At 39.1% G+C, this 18,255-nt stretch overlaps 1 protein-coding gene across 1 annotated transcript in view; it reads right to left on the reverse strand.

The window, feature by feature from the left end:
* Positions 1-18,105, reverse strand: part of SLC38A6 (solute carrier family 38 member 6) — a 37,880-nt gene extending 19,775 nt beyond the window's left edge. Inside the window, exons 1-6 of the mRNA XM_059475144.1 lie at positions 17,935-18,105; positions 17,295-17,416; positions 16,526-16,599; positions 12,984-13,036; positions 10,099-10,138; positions 1,039-1,117 (exon numbers count right to left, since the gene is read on the reverse strand). Coding sequence (XP_059331127.1) covers positions 1,039-1,117; positions 10,099-10,138; positions 12,984-13,036; positions 16,526-16,599; positions 17,295-17,416; positions 17,935-18,093 — 527 coding nt within the window. The 5' untranslated portion in view covers positions 18,094-18,105. The remainder of the gene's footprint in view (positions 1-1,038; positions 1,118-10,098; positions 10,139-12,983; positions 13,037-16,525; positions 16,600-17,294; positions 17,417-17,934) is intronic.
* Positions 18,106-18,255: the final 150 nt, after the last annotated feature.

The raw sequence follows: 18,255 nt of genomic DNA on the forward strand, positions 1-18,255 counted from the left end.
TAACATATATGCAGATATAAAATGTAATATACACATATATACACATATAAAATGTAATAGTTTAGAGAACTGACAAAAAACTTTACTAAAACTGTGAGGGCCTGGGGGACAGAAAGATAGAAAGCAAGATTACAGCCACAATTAATTTTTCAAACTCATTATAAAATCCAGAAGTTGCAAGTGATAAAATAGAAAATCAACTAAAGTACCTTTTAACAAACTGATTTCCCACTTAAAATTCACCCACAACATTCAGGAATAATACAAGCATCACACAGCCTTGGGACAATTTCAGCACATTTCAATCCAGAGCAAGTTCTGAGCTCAAAACATCTGAAAATAGCAGTTTGGAAAAACAGCTGTAAGGCACTCCAAGATACACTGTAAGGAATGACAGGAGCATGGAACAACTCAAACAAGGTATTTCAGTGCTGAAGCTGCAGGGTTTGCCTTCGATTTCTTGTGACAGTTCCAATGGAAATGTGAGGGACACACTCCTTACAAACAGCTTTACAGCTCAACTGCAAAAAATAACTTCTTTACTGGGAGCCAAGTTTAGGAATTATAAACCAAGTCTGGAAATCTGGCATTTTTTCCCAAGCCAAGTCCAATTACTAGAGCGAGACAACAAAATATTTCCATGTAAATGCCTGCCATTTTTTGTACTGTGATTTTGAATTATGTGAGGTGATAACATAACAGCATGGAAATGCTGCTTCTCCTCTCCCTCCCAGCACCTTCCTGCTTCTCCTTTTACAATATTACAGGAAGGAGATTCCTGTAGATGGAGTTTTGCCACTGACTTTAAGGTCGTAGGATAGGAAATCACCATGAGGAAAGAATCACGCTCTGTGTGTGTGTGTGTACTGCAGATAACCTGCACTTGCCAAATACATTTCATATTCCAACAACTCATGTAAATGACTATTTAAATTCAAGTGTGAGAGCAGAGAAGTGTCAGCAACCATCACTTTCAGCAGTGCTGGACCCCTTTTTTCTTCAAGACAAACAGAGAATGCACAAAGCATTTTTCCTTACCCGCTCTCGGCTCCGCTCAAAAGCCCAGCAACAGCCCCAGGAAGTTCAGACTTGACAATTAACAGATAAGATGACATGGCTGCAAACAGAAGCAGGACAGATTTAGCAGAGGAACAGCAGCATCTCAGCCAGCAGGGCTGGACCAGCAGGGCTGTGCCTGGAACATCTCAGCTCCGTGTGAGACACCGCGGCACCAGAACCAGAATTTATTTTCTCATATACTTCCTTTAAAAATAGCTGCAAGTACTGCACTGATGTCAGCTAATGCCTCCAAAGAGACTCTTACAGTGTGAGTCTTGAAACAAGGAAAACATAACCTAAAGGACTAAAAGGCAAAATAATGTAATATATAGTCTTGCCTTTCTACCTGGGAATACAGACCTACAGGCTAGAGACAGACTGTAAGGCTGCAGCATCCTCCTTCCTCTTCATGAGACATTATTCATGATGAGAGTAAATAATATTTGTTTTTCTCAATACAACATAGTTCTTTTAAAGACTGAGTTTTCATAGTTGTTCAATTGCTGTTGTACTAAATAAATACAAGACAGAAATTCAAACACAAGTGTAGGACTCAAAAGGGATTTTTTATATACTGCAAGGTTTGGTCCTTAGAGCTAAGAGGATTATCAGTGACAGATCCCTGCTTCTCATGACAAATCCATCACCAACAAAATCCCAACAATAATATCAAGTGCAGAACTGTAGAGGAACTGTGAAGCAGAAGAGAAATTATTAGCTACTCTTACAGGATTATTGACTTGAAATTAAGTGTTTCTAATTCCATTCAGCAGAAAGCAATCCAAAAGCTCCTTCACAGTGCCACTTTTCTCCTTCACTAAATACTGTGATCAAAGGAATGAATGAGAGGTTTTTAAATCCCAATTTATACTAGTCTCATTCCTTCACATATTCTTCATGTTGCTCTTTTAGGTAACCAGCAGAGAACTACTCAAAAAATCAAGCTTTACAAACAGCTTCAACAAGCATCAAAGCCTAAGTGAAACTAATTTCCATCCTGCAGCAGCAAGTCATTTTAGTAATAGTAAATAGTAATTTTAGTAAATAGTATATAGTAATTTTAGTGTTACATTGAATCCCTGACAAAAACTCATCTGTTGTACTCAAATTTTACTGTTCTGTATTTAGTAACTCCTTAGAATTTTACCAAGGTGTATTTATTCATGCTTTAAAATTAAAACATTACATTTTGAAAAGGCAAACCTTCATAAGCTGATATTTGAATAAGTTTGTGTGGGATTTTTTACTTAAGGAATTTTTTTAATCTTAAAAGAAAAGATGTCAGGACTCAGATACTGCTGTATTACAGCAGTTAAATTTTGAAGAAAGGGTAAGGTGGTCCCAATGAAGAAAGAGAATTCTATTAACACAAAGTGACATCTACCTACCACAAGGTTAAATTAAAACCATTTGGTAAGTCACTAAATAATAATATTCACTTCTTCATAATTAAAAGCTCTGTTTTTTCCCAATGTTTATGTATATTTAGTGACACGTAGCTGTTGACTGTGTGTGCTGATGTATTTATCTGCTGTCCTGATTTACTCTCCTACAAAAGAGTGTATTTTCAACCAGAGAAAATTACAGCATCCAGATTTCTAATCACTAGAATCTGTAAGTAAATTAACCCAATTTTTCATGCTAAGTTGCAGGCAGCTGCATATTTTATTCTAATTTTTAAAAAAAAATTAAGTGGGGAAGGAGGGAAAGGAAAATTCCTCTAAATTGCAATTCAACCTTATTTACCCATTAGCATTCTCTCCTGTATGATACAACAGTTTATACACAAGCAAGTCAGAATTTTCATATATTTATGTCCTTCAGAAAGATTTCAAAACTAGTTCTTTTGCAGTCTCCACTGCAGAAACCTTCAAATTAATTTCCAGATCAGATTTCCTCCAATATGCAATCTGTCACTCTGCCCTTGCATTCCTATTAGCCTCTGGCTAATCACTGGATCACTTACCCTTTGTTGCTCACTCTTTGTTTTTGAGAGGACTCCTATTTCACTGAATTCCACTCCTAAGGAGGGAGCCAGTCCTGCACCAAGAAAATTGTGCAGGCTGAACGTTTGTGTGCATCTTTCTTCCTTTCTCTGGGCATATGGGAAACAATCTCACATAGTAGGATTTTTTATATTCTCTTGTTTGTACTAACTGAATATTAAAAAATATATTAAATATCTATTGAATATTAAAATATATATGAAATAATTATATTTATATCCTGATGTTGGAATCTTAGGTAAAAAAATTATTTCATTTAAATATTGGTTTTTGTTTAAACAAGACCTGAATCTTGTACATCACTCTGAGGAGGATGCCCATACTTAAAAAAGTTTAAAAAGCCAAATTCTGCTTTTAGTTCATTTGCAAACACAGTGTTAATTCTACTCAGAAGAAAAAACTCTTTATAGCTTTCCCTGGCACGAAGACACAAACCACTGTGTAACTCTGCAACACATTACAGAGTGAGCAAAGAGCATGGTTGGTTTGTTTGTTTTTTTAAAGATGAAACTAAAACAAGGAAAGCTAAAACAATGTGACAGTCTTTTTCTACTCGAGGAACTGAGAGCATAGAATGAGACAGACAAAAAGTCAGGTATCCTTTGCCCCAAATAACAATCTGAACCTCACTTCCCTGACTCGGGTTGTGTTGTACAAATGAAACCTCAGCTCCCCTTGGCAGCCTTGATGTGCCAGGGAAGGAAGAGATCACACAGCCACAGGCTGAGCTGTGACACAAGAGAACACAACAAGAAGCACAAGATCCTTGTGCTCTGATTTACCCTGAAATGCTGCCATGAGACACCCATCCAGCACTGAGGGACACAGGTTTCCTGCAGAACAAACCCTCTGCAATGGCCTGGTCTGAGGCTGCAGCAAGAGGGGGATGCCACAAGGGCTGAACCAGAACTAAGTGAGCAACCTTCACATGGTCACTTCCTAATTTTCAGGCTCTGAATTTGCATGTATTATGTTAGTTTGAGGTACTTTTCAGTATGCACCTAGAGATACTTACTGGAGAACAGTTCTGAACTCCCCAACAGGCCTTGACACACCAGAACTCAGCAGAAATCATAATTATGTTATTAGTTTATTATTCTGTACACTTACACTGTGTTGAAAGCAGTAAGAAATATTACTCTTAAAATACCTATCACTCTGCCATGATCTCAAAACTTGCTATTAGCTGACAGAAAAACAAAATGTTTATTAAAATATAAAGCAGAGTAGTTGCTTTACACTTGCATTACTGCAGCCTGCAGTGCCAGCATGAGCTGTGACTCTATAAATACACACAGCATGCACACATTATTCAGAATGTCTGTGCTGTGCTACCAATATTGCTTAACACCGACCATATGCACCCCTATCTGAAAAAATAGTTGCTGGAGAAAAGGTTGTTTTTTAAATAGTCCTCAAAATACCTCTTCTGAGGTAGCCCAAAGTTAAAATATGTGGGTGGTTGTTTGGTTAAAAGAAAAAAGTGTAACTTTTGCTGATTATCCTACCCAAAAAGAGACCAAGTGCCAAAGTCCATAGCAAGGATGTCACAGAATGTACAATAAACTTATAGGTAAACATAGAATTTATGGTGATAAATCCCTTTAAATAATTTCATTGAAGGGAGTGACTCTTCTGGTCAGCTTCTCCTCATCTGCCACTGTAGGTGATGGTATCAGAGCCCTGTAAATGTCTTGCATTTTTAAGCACTGTGCAAAGATGGAAACAAGCTCCCCTCCAAACTTCCCCCAGGAGAAAAGAGGGAGTTACTGGTTTTAATATGTCCTCTTAGTGGAAGCTTTAAAAAACAATGTCAGGATAATTTCTTTGGTTTTAAATACAGATGTAGAATGGAGTGTGTGACAGAAGATGTAATCCTTGTTCATATAGAGAAATTCCAAAAACTCAAACAAGTTGTCAATTTCTTTGCTTGTCCTTCTATTATGGAGACTCATCCTGATGAATTTCTGTTCCCCTGCTTCCTTTTCCTTCTATCTTTAGCTTTTGCCTGAATTAGTATGGAACTTATCTGTGGCAAGCTTAAAAAACAAACAAAAAATCATTTTTATTGTACATGGAACACACAGGCAGCAGATTTATTTTGGTAAAACTTCCTTAGTTATAAGTGTACATTTAGGCTAAAAGAACAGAAAAGTTTCCTACATAGCTCATCACATATTCCATTCCATTCAGCTGCAGGCTGATATTTCTGTAATTTTTTTTCTATTATTTAAAGCAATCTTAGTATTTTTCACAATATCAAACCTTCCATTCACTGCAATAGGAAAACACAGGAGCACGGGTCATCAATTGTTAAATTAGTACAGGAGCTGACAAACCTGCCCTTAATTAAGGCAGTTCTGCACTGGAAATCCTCACTTTGAATCAGTCAGGATAATTAGGCTTTCAGGTCAAAAGTAAAGCGTGCTGTGAAAACAAACATTTGAGTTTGTTTGAAAACAGAATTAGATTTCCCATACTTAAAGGAAGCTCAGTAATTTCTTAAGGTATTAAGGATGCAGGTCTCAGCATGAAAAAAAGCTGTATTTTATTTTATTTTATTTTATTCCTCCATGATTTGCACCGTTCATTCATTTTCAAAGTTTCTGGAGTATTGTTCTCACTGATTACACAAAGGTTGTTCCCATCTGCCCCCTCAGTCTGAAAAAATATTTGCTTTATTTAAATTTGAAAGAAATTTTGCAAACACGTTTAGAAGCAAACGGCAGAATGGGGGGAGAGAAAAAAAGAAAATTATTTGCAATTAAAAAATGTCCACTTAGCTTGATAAAGAGAGGGGTTTTTTAGTCTCTGCACAGCACCACTAAGCAGGCACTCACAGAAAGCATATATATATATATGTATATATATATATATGGAGGGGGTGCTAAATGAAATATTTCACTGTTTACCTCCGAAAAAGCAAGGGGAGGGGATGTGGAAGCCGGCAGGAGAAGCTGGAGGCTCCCGAGGCGCCGGGCTGCCGGAGCTCTCCCGGGAAGGCAGCCCGGGCCAGCAGAGGGTGGTGCTGCCTCTGAAATTCCTGCTTTGCACAGCGGCTGCGCCTCTCCACTGATTCCGGGAAGCTTGAAAAATACCAAGCACGCGATTGTAGATATTTATTTAGGGTGTCTTACACCCACAGCAGGGTCGCTGTGTGCTGTCTGTCACCTTGGCTGTATGAACAGGCCATAAAATCTACAGAGCAGCAACACCCATTGGAACGAATCTTGTGACTCACAGCAGCATTCAGGCAGTGCTGGGGATAAAAATCTCTCCAGGGACACAGAATTTGAGTTTTTTTCCTCATCACTGATTCTCACAAAGAAGATAAGTGCATACCTTTGAGGACACGTGGAAACAAAAAATCAAAAAGCACCGGTTATAGAAATTACATTGAATTAAACTGTATTTATGTAAGAAAACAAATAATTCTTTGTAAAAGTAACAGAGCTGTCTGGAAAGTTTAGTTCCAAAGAATGACTGCAATGGCACAAGCCAAGGCAGGTTATCTGAAGAAATTTTAAAAAATACATATTGCAAAAATCCTCATAGAGACCACCTAAGCTACATGGTGGTACTGCAGGTTGTACTGCAGCACTTCATCTCACTGTTAATAAATTTGAAATTATTAAACTCCCATTCTCAGCAGTCTGGAGTGATGTCTGTGTGATCACAGCCACCAGCCATATCTCAGCAGCAGTGACCTTCAGCTGATGGCAGCCCCAGCCTGGGAAGCACGCTGCAAAACTCCACATGCTTCCTGCTAAGCTCAGAGCTGGCATTTGTTAGTGCTGGCAATGGGCTGAGAGCTGCTCTTGTGCAATACTTTATTGTGTTTGTCTCCATTTTTCCACCAGCCTTGCTAAAATCAGCCCTTCTCTAACTTTATTACACATGCTTTAGGAGGCCTAAAGATTTCTCTTGGGTACACGGCTGTGGACTGTCCTCCTTTTCAGCCCCATCCATAGAAAGGACAATTCTAGAAGGAGAAATTGTTGTTCTCCTTCCTCCCCTGCACCTGGCAATCTCCCAAACTTCCTTGGTGGGGAGAGGGAAGGGCTGTGTCATTGCCAGCCACAGCCCTGGCCCACTGTGCCTCATCCATTACTTCCTAGAAGCACAACCCCACTGAACAATAGCAGGGAATGCATCCAGCTCCAGCTGCTCCTGCAGCAGCAGAGCCATGGAACTCAGCATTTCCAGCAGCCTCCCTCTTCCCTGTGTGCCTGCAATTCCTCAAGGGCTCTGTCCCTTCTCTGAGGGCACCTGACACCATCTGGGAGCCTTCAAGATCCTCCTCAGAGCAGGTGAGGAATGGCCACGGGGAAGATCACTGCAGAGGAGATGTGTGTGATAGGAAAGGGTTGGGAGGAGTGGATGAACAAACCTGAGCAGCCTGGGAAGTGCAGTTTGACATTTCCCTTTTCCATGTGCTCTTTGCACCCCACACCAAGCAGCCCTGTCAGGAACAAGGCAGTTCATGGGATTGATTACATTAAAGGATCATCTCTCAAAAAACTGAGAAATGGAATGTAAAAATCAGTAGCACTGTCCATCCCATTCAACCTTTTGTTTTCCCTCATTAACAAATACCTATTTACAAGAACATACTCATTATAAGGAAAGCAAGGCAAATGTTCTCCAGGTTTAGTCACTCTAAGCTCATATTTTATACTCTTTTGAGTTAGGGTATTAAAATTATTCTAATTTACATTTGGATATTGAACAGTCAACTCAGTATCCTGGTGCATCCTTAGTTAATCTTGGTACTTTCATAGATTTGATTTGTGTTACATGGATTCATTAAATGCCTTCCAAGGGACAATTAAAAATCTGCAGGAAAAGTTGCATGTTAGAGATGCATGTTAAAATTCCAAACAAAAAAATGTACTTGAAAATCTGAACCTTAATTTGACCAATCATGCTTTCCTGCAGCTGTACAAAAATGGGGTTTTTTTCCCTTGGGTATCCTGGTAATAGAAAAAATCAATTCCCCTATCGACACAACTCCCTGAGTGTGTGCAATTAGAATGTCAAATTCAAATTTGCACATTAAGCTTTCTTTTAAAAACACACAAAGATGACAAACTGGAAAGCATAACTATTAAAATTATTACTAAAGTGCTTTCTCCACCACAAATTAATATAAATCACTTCTGCACTCCGGCTATTTTTAGAAGGGATCAGAGCAAACTTTAAAAAAAAGCCCAGACAAGATGCAGATAGTGACAATAACCCTGGTGTTGTTGCTTAATCACAAGCCATCTTTCATTATCTCATGCTCTCTAATCACTTCTGAAATGAGATACCGTGTGATGCAATGCACCCAGGGCTGATGGTGGCAGAGGTAACACAAAACAATTTTATTTTTAGCCTTCCTCTGAAATGAAAGATGTTGACAGAGTCTGGATGTCTGCCCAACAGGGCTCCTGGTTCCTTCAGCCAGACAGACAAACAGCAAGAGGGGAGCACAGCAAACAAGCAGGACAGGCAGAGCCCAGGTTTTACATTTAATGCCAGCATGGATCCCAGTCAGGACAAACTACACTCCACAGTTCTGCCCTGTAAAATCTGCAGAAGGACCAGAAAGATAACAAAAATTGTTTTCTTTCCATGCAGTTCTTTAGGAGTCAAAGCTGTGTGAGAAGTGAACTGTTCATATCTGATTTTTTTAGCAGCCTGTCAGCCTGCAGCACAGTCACCTTCATGGGGGACTGGGACTGCAGCATCCAGCATGCACTGGTTTGGGGCTCCAGAGTTACTGAGCTGAATTTTATTAAAATGGCACAGAGGAAGTTATGTAGTGATCAGGAAGAAATGAGAGTTGTATTTCCTTTGACAACAGTCTTGTTCATGATGCCACAATCTCCAGGACCTGCTCTGTGTATCCCTCCTTCTCTTGTACTGTTTATTCAGAGGTGCCCTCAAACAGGAAAGGAAATGAAAAGATTTGTTCATTGCTACAGAACATCCTCTAAAAGCTGTATGAATAAATAGTCCTTAATCTTGGAATTGCTATGGTCACTCCTGCCTAAAATTAATGCTTGGAGTTTTATAGCCATTTCATTATACTGGAACTTTAGGTATAAGAAAATATTCCAAGTTTATAATGAAAACACAGTTACCTTCTCTAGTTCTAGGTGCTTATACAGTGACAAAAACCAGCAATCATTGAATTATCTGGACTTGACAGTAATCAAAAAGGAAAGAAGAGCACTGGAATGCTGTTTCCTTCTGTTGATGTATGTGAACATGGGTATGCCATGGTTCATGGTAGGGAACAGAGGAGGGAGCTTTCAGATAATTCCCTCATTTAAAAGAAAGCATCCAAAACATTTACAACAAAAGAAAAAATAAAACTGTTCTATTAGACTTCAAACTGTTCTACTTTCAGAGAAATAATTTCTAAATATTTAGTGACTGTCAAGTATGTGAGCATACCTGAGGAAGAGTCCAAGTACAAAACCAGGGAGTGTTTGTTTTACTATGCCATGTACCAAGAAAGACAAAATAACCAACAGTGGAAGGGGACAGCCCACATGAGTTAGGAAGATAAACTCCCCCAAAAAAACAAGTTATTGAGCTAAAAAAAGAAAGCTGCCATTAATACAAAACATATGAAACATCATAGCTAAGTAAACATTCACTTGCTGCACAAATCACTGAAATGCACAAGCAGGTTCCAACAGCAAAACCCAAACCACATGATGTGACAAAATGCAGCTCCAGATCCAAATGTGCAGAAGGGCAGAGAGGAGATGCTGCTGCCTGAGCTCCTCTCAAGGAGCAGTGCAGCTCTCAGGGATGTGCTCCACACCCTGGGGTGCAGCAACAGGCAGAGAATCCAAACCCCAAAATTCCCCATCTATCCCACAACTACAGCCCTTCTCAGCACCATCACAAAAGCCTTTCCCTTAATTTTCTGTCCTTTTAATCAGTTTCTTAAAAACACTTTTAATTATTGCCTTTGGTGCTGGTGGAGCTTTGAAGCCTGTCACAGATTTAATACTGAGCATATGAAGTCTCTTACCTCCAATATTCTGGATAATTATTGTAGTTGCAACAAGGACCTATAAAAAAAATGATTTCTTTAGAAAGGGTAAGAAGGATAACTAAAATCATATGTCTAGAGCAGGCATAAACCACATGTGCATTATCTTAAACACACCAGATGTAGCAGTGATAACAAGTCCTGAAAGGAAGGGAATCTTCTCCTTAGTGAGGAGTTTAACACATGGAAACCAGCACAAACCAAAATGAACATGGGAACAAAAATCCTTCCTGAAAACATCACATTTTTATTCTGAGACAAAGCTAGAGTAGTTACACAGTGAAGCCTGTTGTGCACAAGAGAGGGTTTTTAAATCAATGAAAACATAAATGCATTCTAACTGATATCAGGTGATTACAAATGAAAATTATCATTTATCTCTGACAAGACAGACAGCAGAGATTTGTACAGTACTTCCTTATTCCTGAATATTTTGGACTGTCAGGAATGTCATTGTTTTTTAAACTTGTAAAACAGATACTCTTTTCCTTAGCACTTGTGGTTATTCATACTGGACTGATATGGAAGCAAAAATGATCACAGGCTATTAATAAACTTCTCTGAATAAAAAAGAAATAATTTCCATCTGAGAAAAAAAACCCTCAAAGTGGCTATAAAGTTTTTCTATTGTTTTCTTTTGAGTTTAGCTGCAAAATACCAGGATCATGAGCTTGAGTTTTCTTTCTGCCCACTGCTCTTCTTGATATAGGACATTTCCTAAATAAGCACTGCCATGAAGTCAGCTTGGAAAAAAAAATTAAGCTACAGTAATGAGAAGAAATACAAATTTGGCTTTTTGAAAAAAATAATTTCAGATTTTAAATTAATTCAAAGGCAGTTCAAAACTCACCAAGGAAAGGAAGAAAAAAAAATGATATCTTGGAATTTGTCATAGATGGAAACAAATAGTTCACACCTTTGGAAAGGGAGAATCAGCAATCTTCCAACAGCAGAATATTTCCATTCTCACAAATCTCAGGAAAATACATTTGAAAGGAAATCACCAGGTTGAGTAACTGCTCTAGTTCAAGAGTAGTTAACCAGTAGTTTACTCAAACCAAGCTGCCAATTAAAGCAACGTTCTGCACTGGCCTGGCAGTACCATCCCCTGTGTGTGAGGGAGAACTCAGTACTGCTGCAGAGAAAAACAAACAAAACAAAAAAGTCATCTGTGCCTGACTGAAGTGAGAACTATTCAGGGACAGATGAGAATTCAGAATGGTGGTAGTGAAGTAGAAAAGCCCAAAAATCAACAAGATCAGTTAAAAGCAAGGCATTCAGGAAGCAGATCTCAAATACAGGACTTAAGAGCTACTGGATTGCAAAGAGAAAACAGTCTGAGATAACACACTCAGAAGCAGCAAAGCAGGCAAGTTTTAACAAAAGTGTATAAATATCAAAGATGTTTCACAACTGTTCCAGAAAACATCAGTTCACCAGGAAAGCTTGGTGAATTTTCATTATTTTATCAAAAGAACAGCTTCCTAACACAGAAATATTCCAGTGCTCTCCATGCACACTGAAAATAAAAGGCCAGATAATTTTCAGCATGGATTACTTAAACTGCAAATAATGAAACAGTGTATTAAGAAGAATTAAAAAAAAAATACACACATTGAGTATGATGTGAAGCTGTGAAATCTCCTTCACTTCAGCTTTTAAATAACAGATTAGACAAGCATCTGCCAAGAATGGTTTATGTGTGTTCAGAGCAAAGGCAAAGTCACATTTTAGTTTCTTCTTAAACTCTACATTTCTATGACTTTTTCAAGTAATGGCTCATGGGTACTGTGTACAGAACAGCTCCTGTAAAAAATAACTGTCTTATTCCTTGCTATTATCAAGGTTTATTATCTCTGGAGGTTGATCACTTGTTAATTTGGTCAATAAATATTGATCCTCAGGCTACACTCATCTGCTTATTAATGCTAATGGAAGCCTTACAAACACCTGATAGCTCAGGCTTAATCCTCACTGATATTTGGATAAAAGAAAGCAGTCTCTAGCCTATTAAGGCAAACTAATTTTAAAAAGTTTGCATTGTTTCAGAAAAACATTAAAATCACACTCATGTGGGGTAAAAAAATCTGTTTTCAGTAAGGTATAAGTGGAACACAGAGCACAGAATTCACAAATTAACAAACTCATATTAAATGTGCTGTACTCACAGCCAGTAACATCATTACTGGGAAAGAGAGATTCAGAACACACTACTAAAAAATAATAGTTAATGTTTAAAATAATTAGTTAAAATAATAGTTAACATTTTGATTAATCTTGTATCAGAAATGGTTATGTTTGATGGTGGTTTTGTTTGGTTGCTTTGGTTTTTTGGGGGTTTTGTTGGTTTTTATAATTATGAGATAAAACAAGAAAGAAACATTCATGTGAAGAGGTTATGAAACAAAAGGAAACAAGTCTCATGCATCCTGTGTACTGTTAGCTGCTCCTGTAGTGGGAATGACATGGAAAGCCATCCCTTATCTCAGATAACCAACAGCAAATCCACCACTCCCCTGTCTCTGAACACTTTCACAGCAGAGGCAGGACTGTATCACACCTGAACCCTGAGCAGCAATGCCAGTGGGCAATTTTTACAGACAACTAAAAGTGAACACTCTGACAGGAAAGCAGCACAAAATCTTGCATTTCAGGAGTGTAAATTTAACTCAAGTTTGGCTTCCACATAGCAGACACACAAAATGAAACCAAATTAAAAGCTTCAGGCTGTCGTGGATTTTTCAGCATACTATGGTGTTAGTAATGTACTGTTAATTTTATTTATATTTATTTATTATGCAAAGAATATTTGCATATCAGAAGCATGAGACCAAGAAGAAAAACAGGTAAAAATGAATACTCACCCTTCCAGTTGATCCAAATGCAAAAAGGCCAAGGTCTTCATAAGAAGTGACAGCTGTTGGTAAGGGAAAAAAAGAAAAGAGCTAAAATTTCTCTAACTTGAAAGGATTGAAAGCTCTATTTTTGGCCCTTTTAAAATTAATAAAATTCAGGATTCAAAGAATATTTCATAGCATTTTCTACTTACAAAATAGCTTTTATATTCACCTGTACTCCTGCTACAAAATACAGCTTGATTTTCAAACATTCAGAGACTCTTCAGAAACTCAATTTAGTACTTGCAGTTTCAGTATTTAAAATATAATACTAGTACATTAATGGCAAATTGCCTTCTCCCAAAGATTTTCTTTGTGAGTGAAGGATTCTGAAATTAGCATTAGCAATTAGATATAAGATATTTCTGTATTTTATTTCTTAAAAGAGCAGGTTTTTTAAATTAGGATGACAACAGAAGATAAATTTTCATCATTCTACAAATATAAACATTACCATCTTTCCAGCTTTTAAGAACTAGGCCCTATGTATTTTCAAGAGAGCAGAAAGTAAACACCTTCTTTAGCTGAAACCTATTATTAAAAAAACCCAAAAGAAAACCCAAAGCAAAACAAAAATCCTGCCCTTACCTGCACCCCACTTACATAATTACATGAAAACAGCCTGTGGTTTCCTGTGTAATTTTGCTGGGTTTGAGCTGAAGCTCACTTCTATTATAACTCAGAACAATCCCTTCTCAGAGAGAAGGAACTCAGATTAAAGCCTCTCATTGTTACTCTGTCAGTGAGCCAGTGTTCAGCATAAACCTGGAACAGTCTCTAACAAATACAATTCAACAAAAAATATGTCTTACTAGATTTTACCCTGTGTTTTTCCTGATTTCCATTTATAAAGTAGCTACTCACTACTAAACTACTTAAAAAAAAAGCATTTTAGGTAGCCATCTTCATTGCCAATAAAAAAAAATCAGAAAAATAGTAAACATATTTAAGAGCAAGTTGTTTTTACCACATGGCAATAAATATAAATAAATAAATATAAATATACATGGTAAATAAATACACATGTATGAGGAGTTATGAGCAAAGAGAACAAAATTTTCCACACAATTCCAAAAGAGCAATATGAAACCTTGGAGTATTTTCTGTAATCAGTTTGGTCCTGTAAACACTGGGAAGCCCTATTACTTGATCACATTCCTTCTGTAATTTCAATAATATAGGGAACAAAATATTTAGTGCAATTTATATAAAGATAAGTAAGTTCTCCCTGATTAGCTTATTTTTTATCATTCATTAACACTCCATGGAAATTATCCCTTTAAATGTGAATGGGCCAGTGCAGTACCAGCAATATTTGTGACTGACTCCTAAAATGAAAAGAATAAAACAGCCACAAAACTTCAAAGTGCATCCCACTTAAATTCCCAATTCCTCTGCTTTACAGAGTAATCTCAGCCCTTATCAGCCCAGAACAACACAGGTCATACTGAACTAACACAGGACAAACACTGCCTAAACTAATCTCAACTCAACACTTGACAATATTTTTTTTGCTAAGCCTTTTGGTCTACACAAATCACTTGATTTTGTCAAAGTCCAGACCAATATAAATGAGTAACTGAAGACACTTCTTTATTTTTGAGCTGTAACTAAAATGCCTGTGCTTAATAAATCCTGGCCTCTGTTTGAAATGGAATTAGTATTAGTGCTTTCTTTTCAGAAGGTGTTTTATAGGTCATCTCTTTCCTAAATAATAGTTTACAAATACTTTCAACTGTTTCTCTTCACCACCTTTTAATTTTTTCTAGCTTGTTTTTATATAAAAATAGTAAGATTTCCTTCCAATTTTTCCAATGGATTAAGTTTAATAATCTGTTTACAAATTAATAGGGATTTTTTAAAGAAAAAGTTTAATTAAGTACTTTGGAATCAAACACGTACAGAGATTTTACTTTGTCAAGGTACAAAGGTTGAATTTCCCACTTTTTAAAGACAGTGTTCCAAGGAAAAGCTTGGAATGCTAGCTAACATTTAATTACTTCAATAGCTGACAGGAATGATAGAAAATATGATCTCAAATCTTATTTTTAAAAAATTAAAACACAAAAGGTGACAAATCCAGCAAAGTTATCCAGACATAGTTCTGGTGCAAGTCCTACCAGCCAGCATTAGGTGATAATTAATTATTAGTTTCAGATTAGAGGAATTCTTCATTCTGACACTTCAGCTGCATGCATTTCAGAAATGCTTTCCTGAGGTGAACTGCTGCCTTTGGACAAGAACCGAGGAGTTAAACCCTTCATTCATATCAGGCCTCTGAGTTCAGAACATCCAAATTCTTCTTACTTAAATCATTAGTTCTCCCCCTCATCATAATTCTTTTGAAGGAATCTCTTTATTTTTTATTAGACAACAGCTTAATGCCACTTAATGCCCAGAAAATACAGAACTTTTCAGCCTGAAGGAAGAGGTTTAAAAGGCCATTAAAATTACCTGAATCTCCCCTTTTTTTTTGCTTCTCATGTACCTCTCTGGCTTCATTTTTCAGGCTCTGACTCCTTTCTAATAAGCAGCACTCCAAAAGGAGAAAAAAAATTACCAAACCCTTAATCCCAAATCATCAAGCAGCCAACAATACCAAGCATAAAAGCAGCCCTACCTCTGAGGGGTGATTTTTTAAGAATGGATGGAGAAGATCCCTCAACAGGTGGGGACAGGAGCAGCAGATCTGAGAAGAATCAGGAAGCAATCATCTGAGAGACCAAAGGCAGCTAAAGAAAACAAAGCCAAGGAGGAAAGAGGCAGCAGCTTTCTCCCACCACCTTTGAAAAGAGAGGAAAACAGATGAGAGGGGAACAATAAGCAGGGAGACTTCCTGCTGTAACATGATCTGTGTGTAGCACAAGTCAAGGAAAGACTCAGTTGTTCCAGCAGCAATTAAAAGAAGCAGGAATTGAAACAGGAGCAGATCTGACTGCAGGGTTTAGAATGGATTGATTGAGCTGTCTCAAAGCAGTGCAGTTCCCAAGGGCTGCACCATGACTTCCCATTCAGCATCAAAAATGCTCCACAAGCTGCATCTATAAAGCACCACAAGAACAATGATAATCCAATATGACTGAAAAACCTGAAAGGTATCAATTTCAAGCCATGGACAAAAACATATGCACTACTCCAAGGAGAATGAAAGGCTGCTGTTTTGTTGCTCTTAGGCATTCACTGAAAGCAAAAGCACACACTGAAGTAGTGAGTTTCAGCCAGCACCAAAATAATTTTGCTGCAGAAATACAGGATCCCTCAGGAAAGATAAGAGAGGCATTTGGAAAAAAAATTTAAATCAGAAACCAGTCAGTTTGGCATTGGCTTTGCATAAAAAGACTCAAAATCCTGGTTTTAAATGGCAGATATTAATTGTTAAAAATTAATTATTTCAAGGTCAGTCAATCAGACACCACTGTTAACTGCAATCTTTATAGTGGGTCATGTCTCTGTGATAAAACTGAGGAAATATTTCAGAGCTCACTGTCAGATAAATCCTTTGCACTTACCAGTCTGAGTGCACATACTGAGCAGGAGAAACACAGAGTAAGAAGCAAGGCTGGCAACAATCAGCAGCAAGATACTAAAAACCACAAAACATTCACAATTAAGCACTTTTAGAGTACAATGCACTTTCCAGCTTTAAGAATGCTACTCTTGCAAGAACTAAGCTACAGGATTTCCTCATTTTATGGCTTTTATCTGCTGACTGTGGTTGACATGCTTTCTGATTTTCCCAATACTTGCCCTGATGTGTGGATTACAGAATGGCCATAACCATGGGAGTTTGTGTGTGCACACAAACACAAACACATCCCCCAGTGAAGAGAAATCAATGCTCAGGAAATGGACAAAGTGACAATTCCAGTGACTTTGGCCCCATTACCCACAGGTCAGCATTTGCAACAAGCAAAAGTGCAAACAAAAGCACGAGTTCATTCAGAGTTTTCAGCCATATCCATCCTATTCCACAAGGCCCATTCCTGGAGCTAAAGGAAACCAGATTTTTGAAAGGAAAATATCAATCTATCAGAAGTAATGGCCAAGAAATTGCCACCCTGTGGCAATTTAATGTAACATCTGAGTAGGACTTTTATTAGGTCAGATCTGAACGACTAAATCAAAAAGGGGACGATCTTAATCAACAATTCTGAAAGGCACAAGCTATTTATTTCTTCCTGAGATTTGCACAGGAGTCTCAGTATTTTATTTTTTTTCTTTAATTCAAACCTACAATGGGAGCTTAGAAGTGAGTATATGTAAAAACTGAAAACTTACCTAAACCCCATGATCCCTGTGTTGGCCATGGCATAGGATAAGCCAAGTATCCCACTGCCCATGATTGCATTCATTAAGTTAAACACTGAGAAAGCAAAGGAAGAACCATGACTTGAAGAACTCTGTGAAAAAGACAGAAAAAAAAAAAGCACAATTAGTGAAAGAAATCTTTTGATCTTTCCTAAAATGAAATTCAAGGGAGAAGGAGGCAACAGTCAACTTCTCCTTCCCCAATCTAAAATCTCACTTCTCATTCTGACACGACGCAGATCCTTGTGCACACACGATGCTGCCCCGGGAGCATCCCAAGACGCCCACAAGGCTGGAGCACGGCGGGGGCAGAGCGCAGAACGAGCAGGGCAGCGTTCAGGGCTGGGATCCGGCTGTCCCTGCGTGCCCCAGCAGGGCCCAGGCAGCGCTCCCAGCGCTCAGCAGGCAGGGAAGCGAAGGGATCAGGAGCAGCCATGGGAGCAGAGGCTGATCCCCCCCTCCCCATCCAGGTGATTCTCCCGTCCCCGGTGCTGTCACCGCCGTCACAGCCCCGTCCCGCCGCCCTTTGAACCCGCGCTGCCCGAGCCTCCCCTGGGCGCCCAGCGCAGCCCCCTCAGGGCGCTCCCTCCCCGCCGCCCCTCACACGCACGCTGCCCGGCGGCGGCGGCAGCAGCGGGGCGGTCTCCCGCTGCTCCTCCTCCTCCTCCTCCTCGCCGTCCTCCTCCCGCCGCTCGCGGGCGGACAGGTACCAGCCGCGGGCGGGCAGGGGCCGGACCCGCCCGGACCCCCAGGGTGGCGCCGCCGCCATCGCCCCCCGCGCCCGCCGAGCGCCTCTGAGGGGAGCGTCGGGGGCGGGGCCAACCGCGGGCGTGGCCGTGAGATGGGCGTGGCCACATGCGAGGGGCGGGGCCGTGCCCGCCCCGCTGAGGGAACATAGAGGGGCGTGGCGTTGTGGGCGTGGTCACCGCCC

The sequence above is a fragment of the Ammospiza nelsoni genome, chromosome 6, assembly GCF_027579445.1.
Source record: "Ammospiza nelsoni isolate bAmmNel1 chromosome 6, bAmmNel1.pri, whole genome shotgun sequence".
NCBI classification, from domain to species: Eukaryota; Metazoa; Chordata; class Aves; order Passeriformes; family Passerellidae; genus Ammospiza; species Ammospiza nelsoni.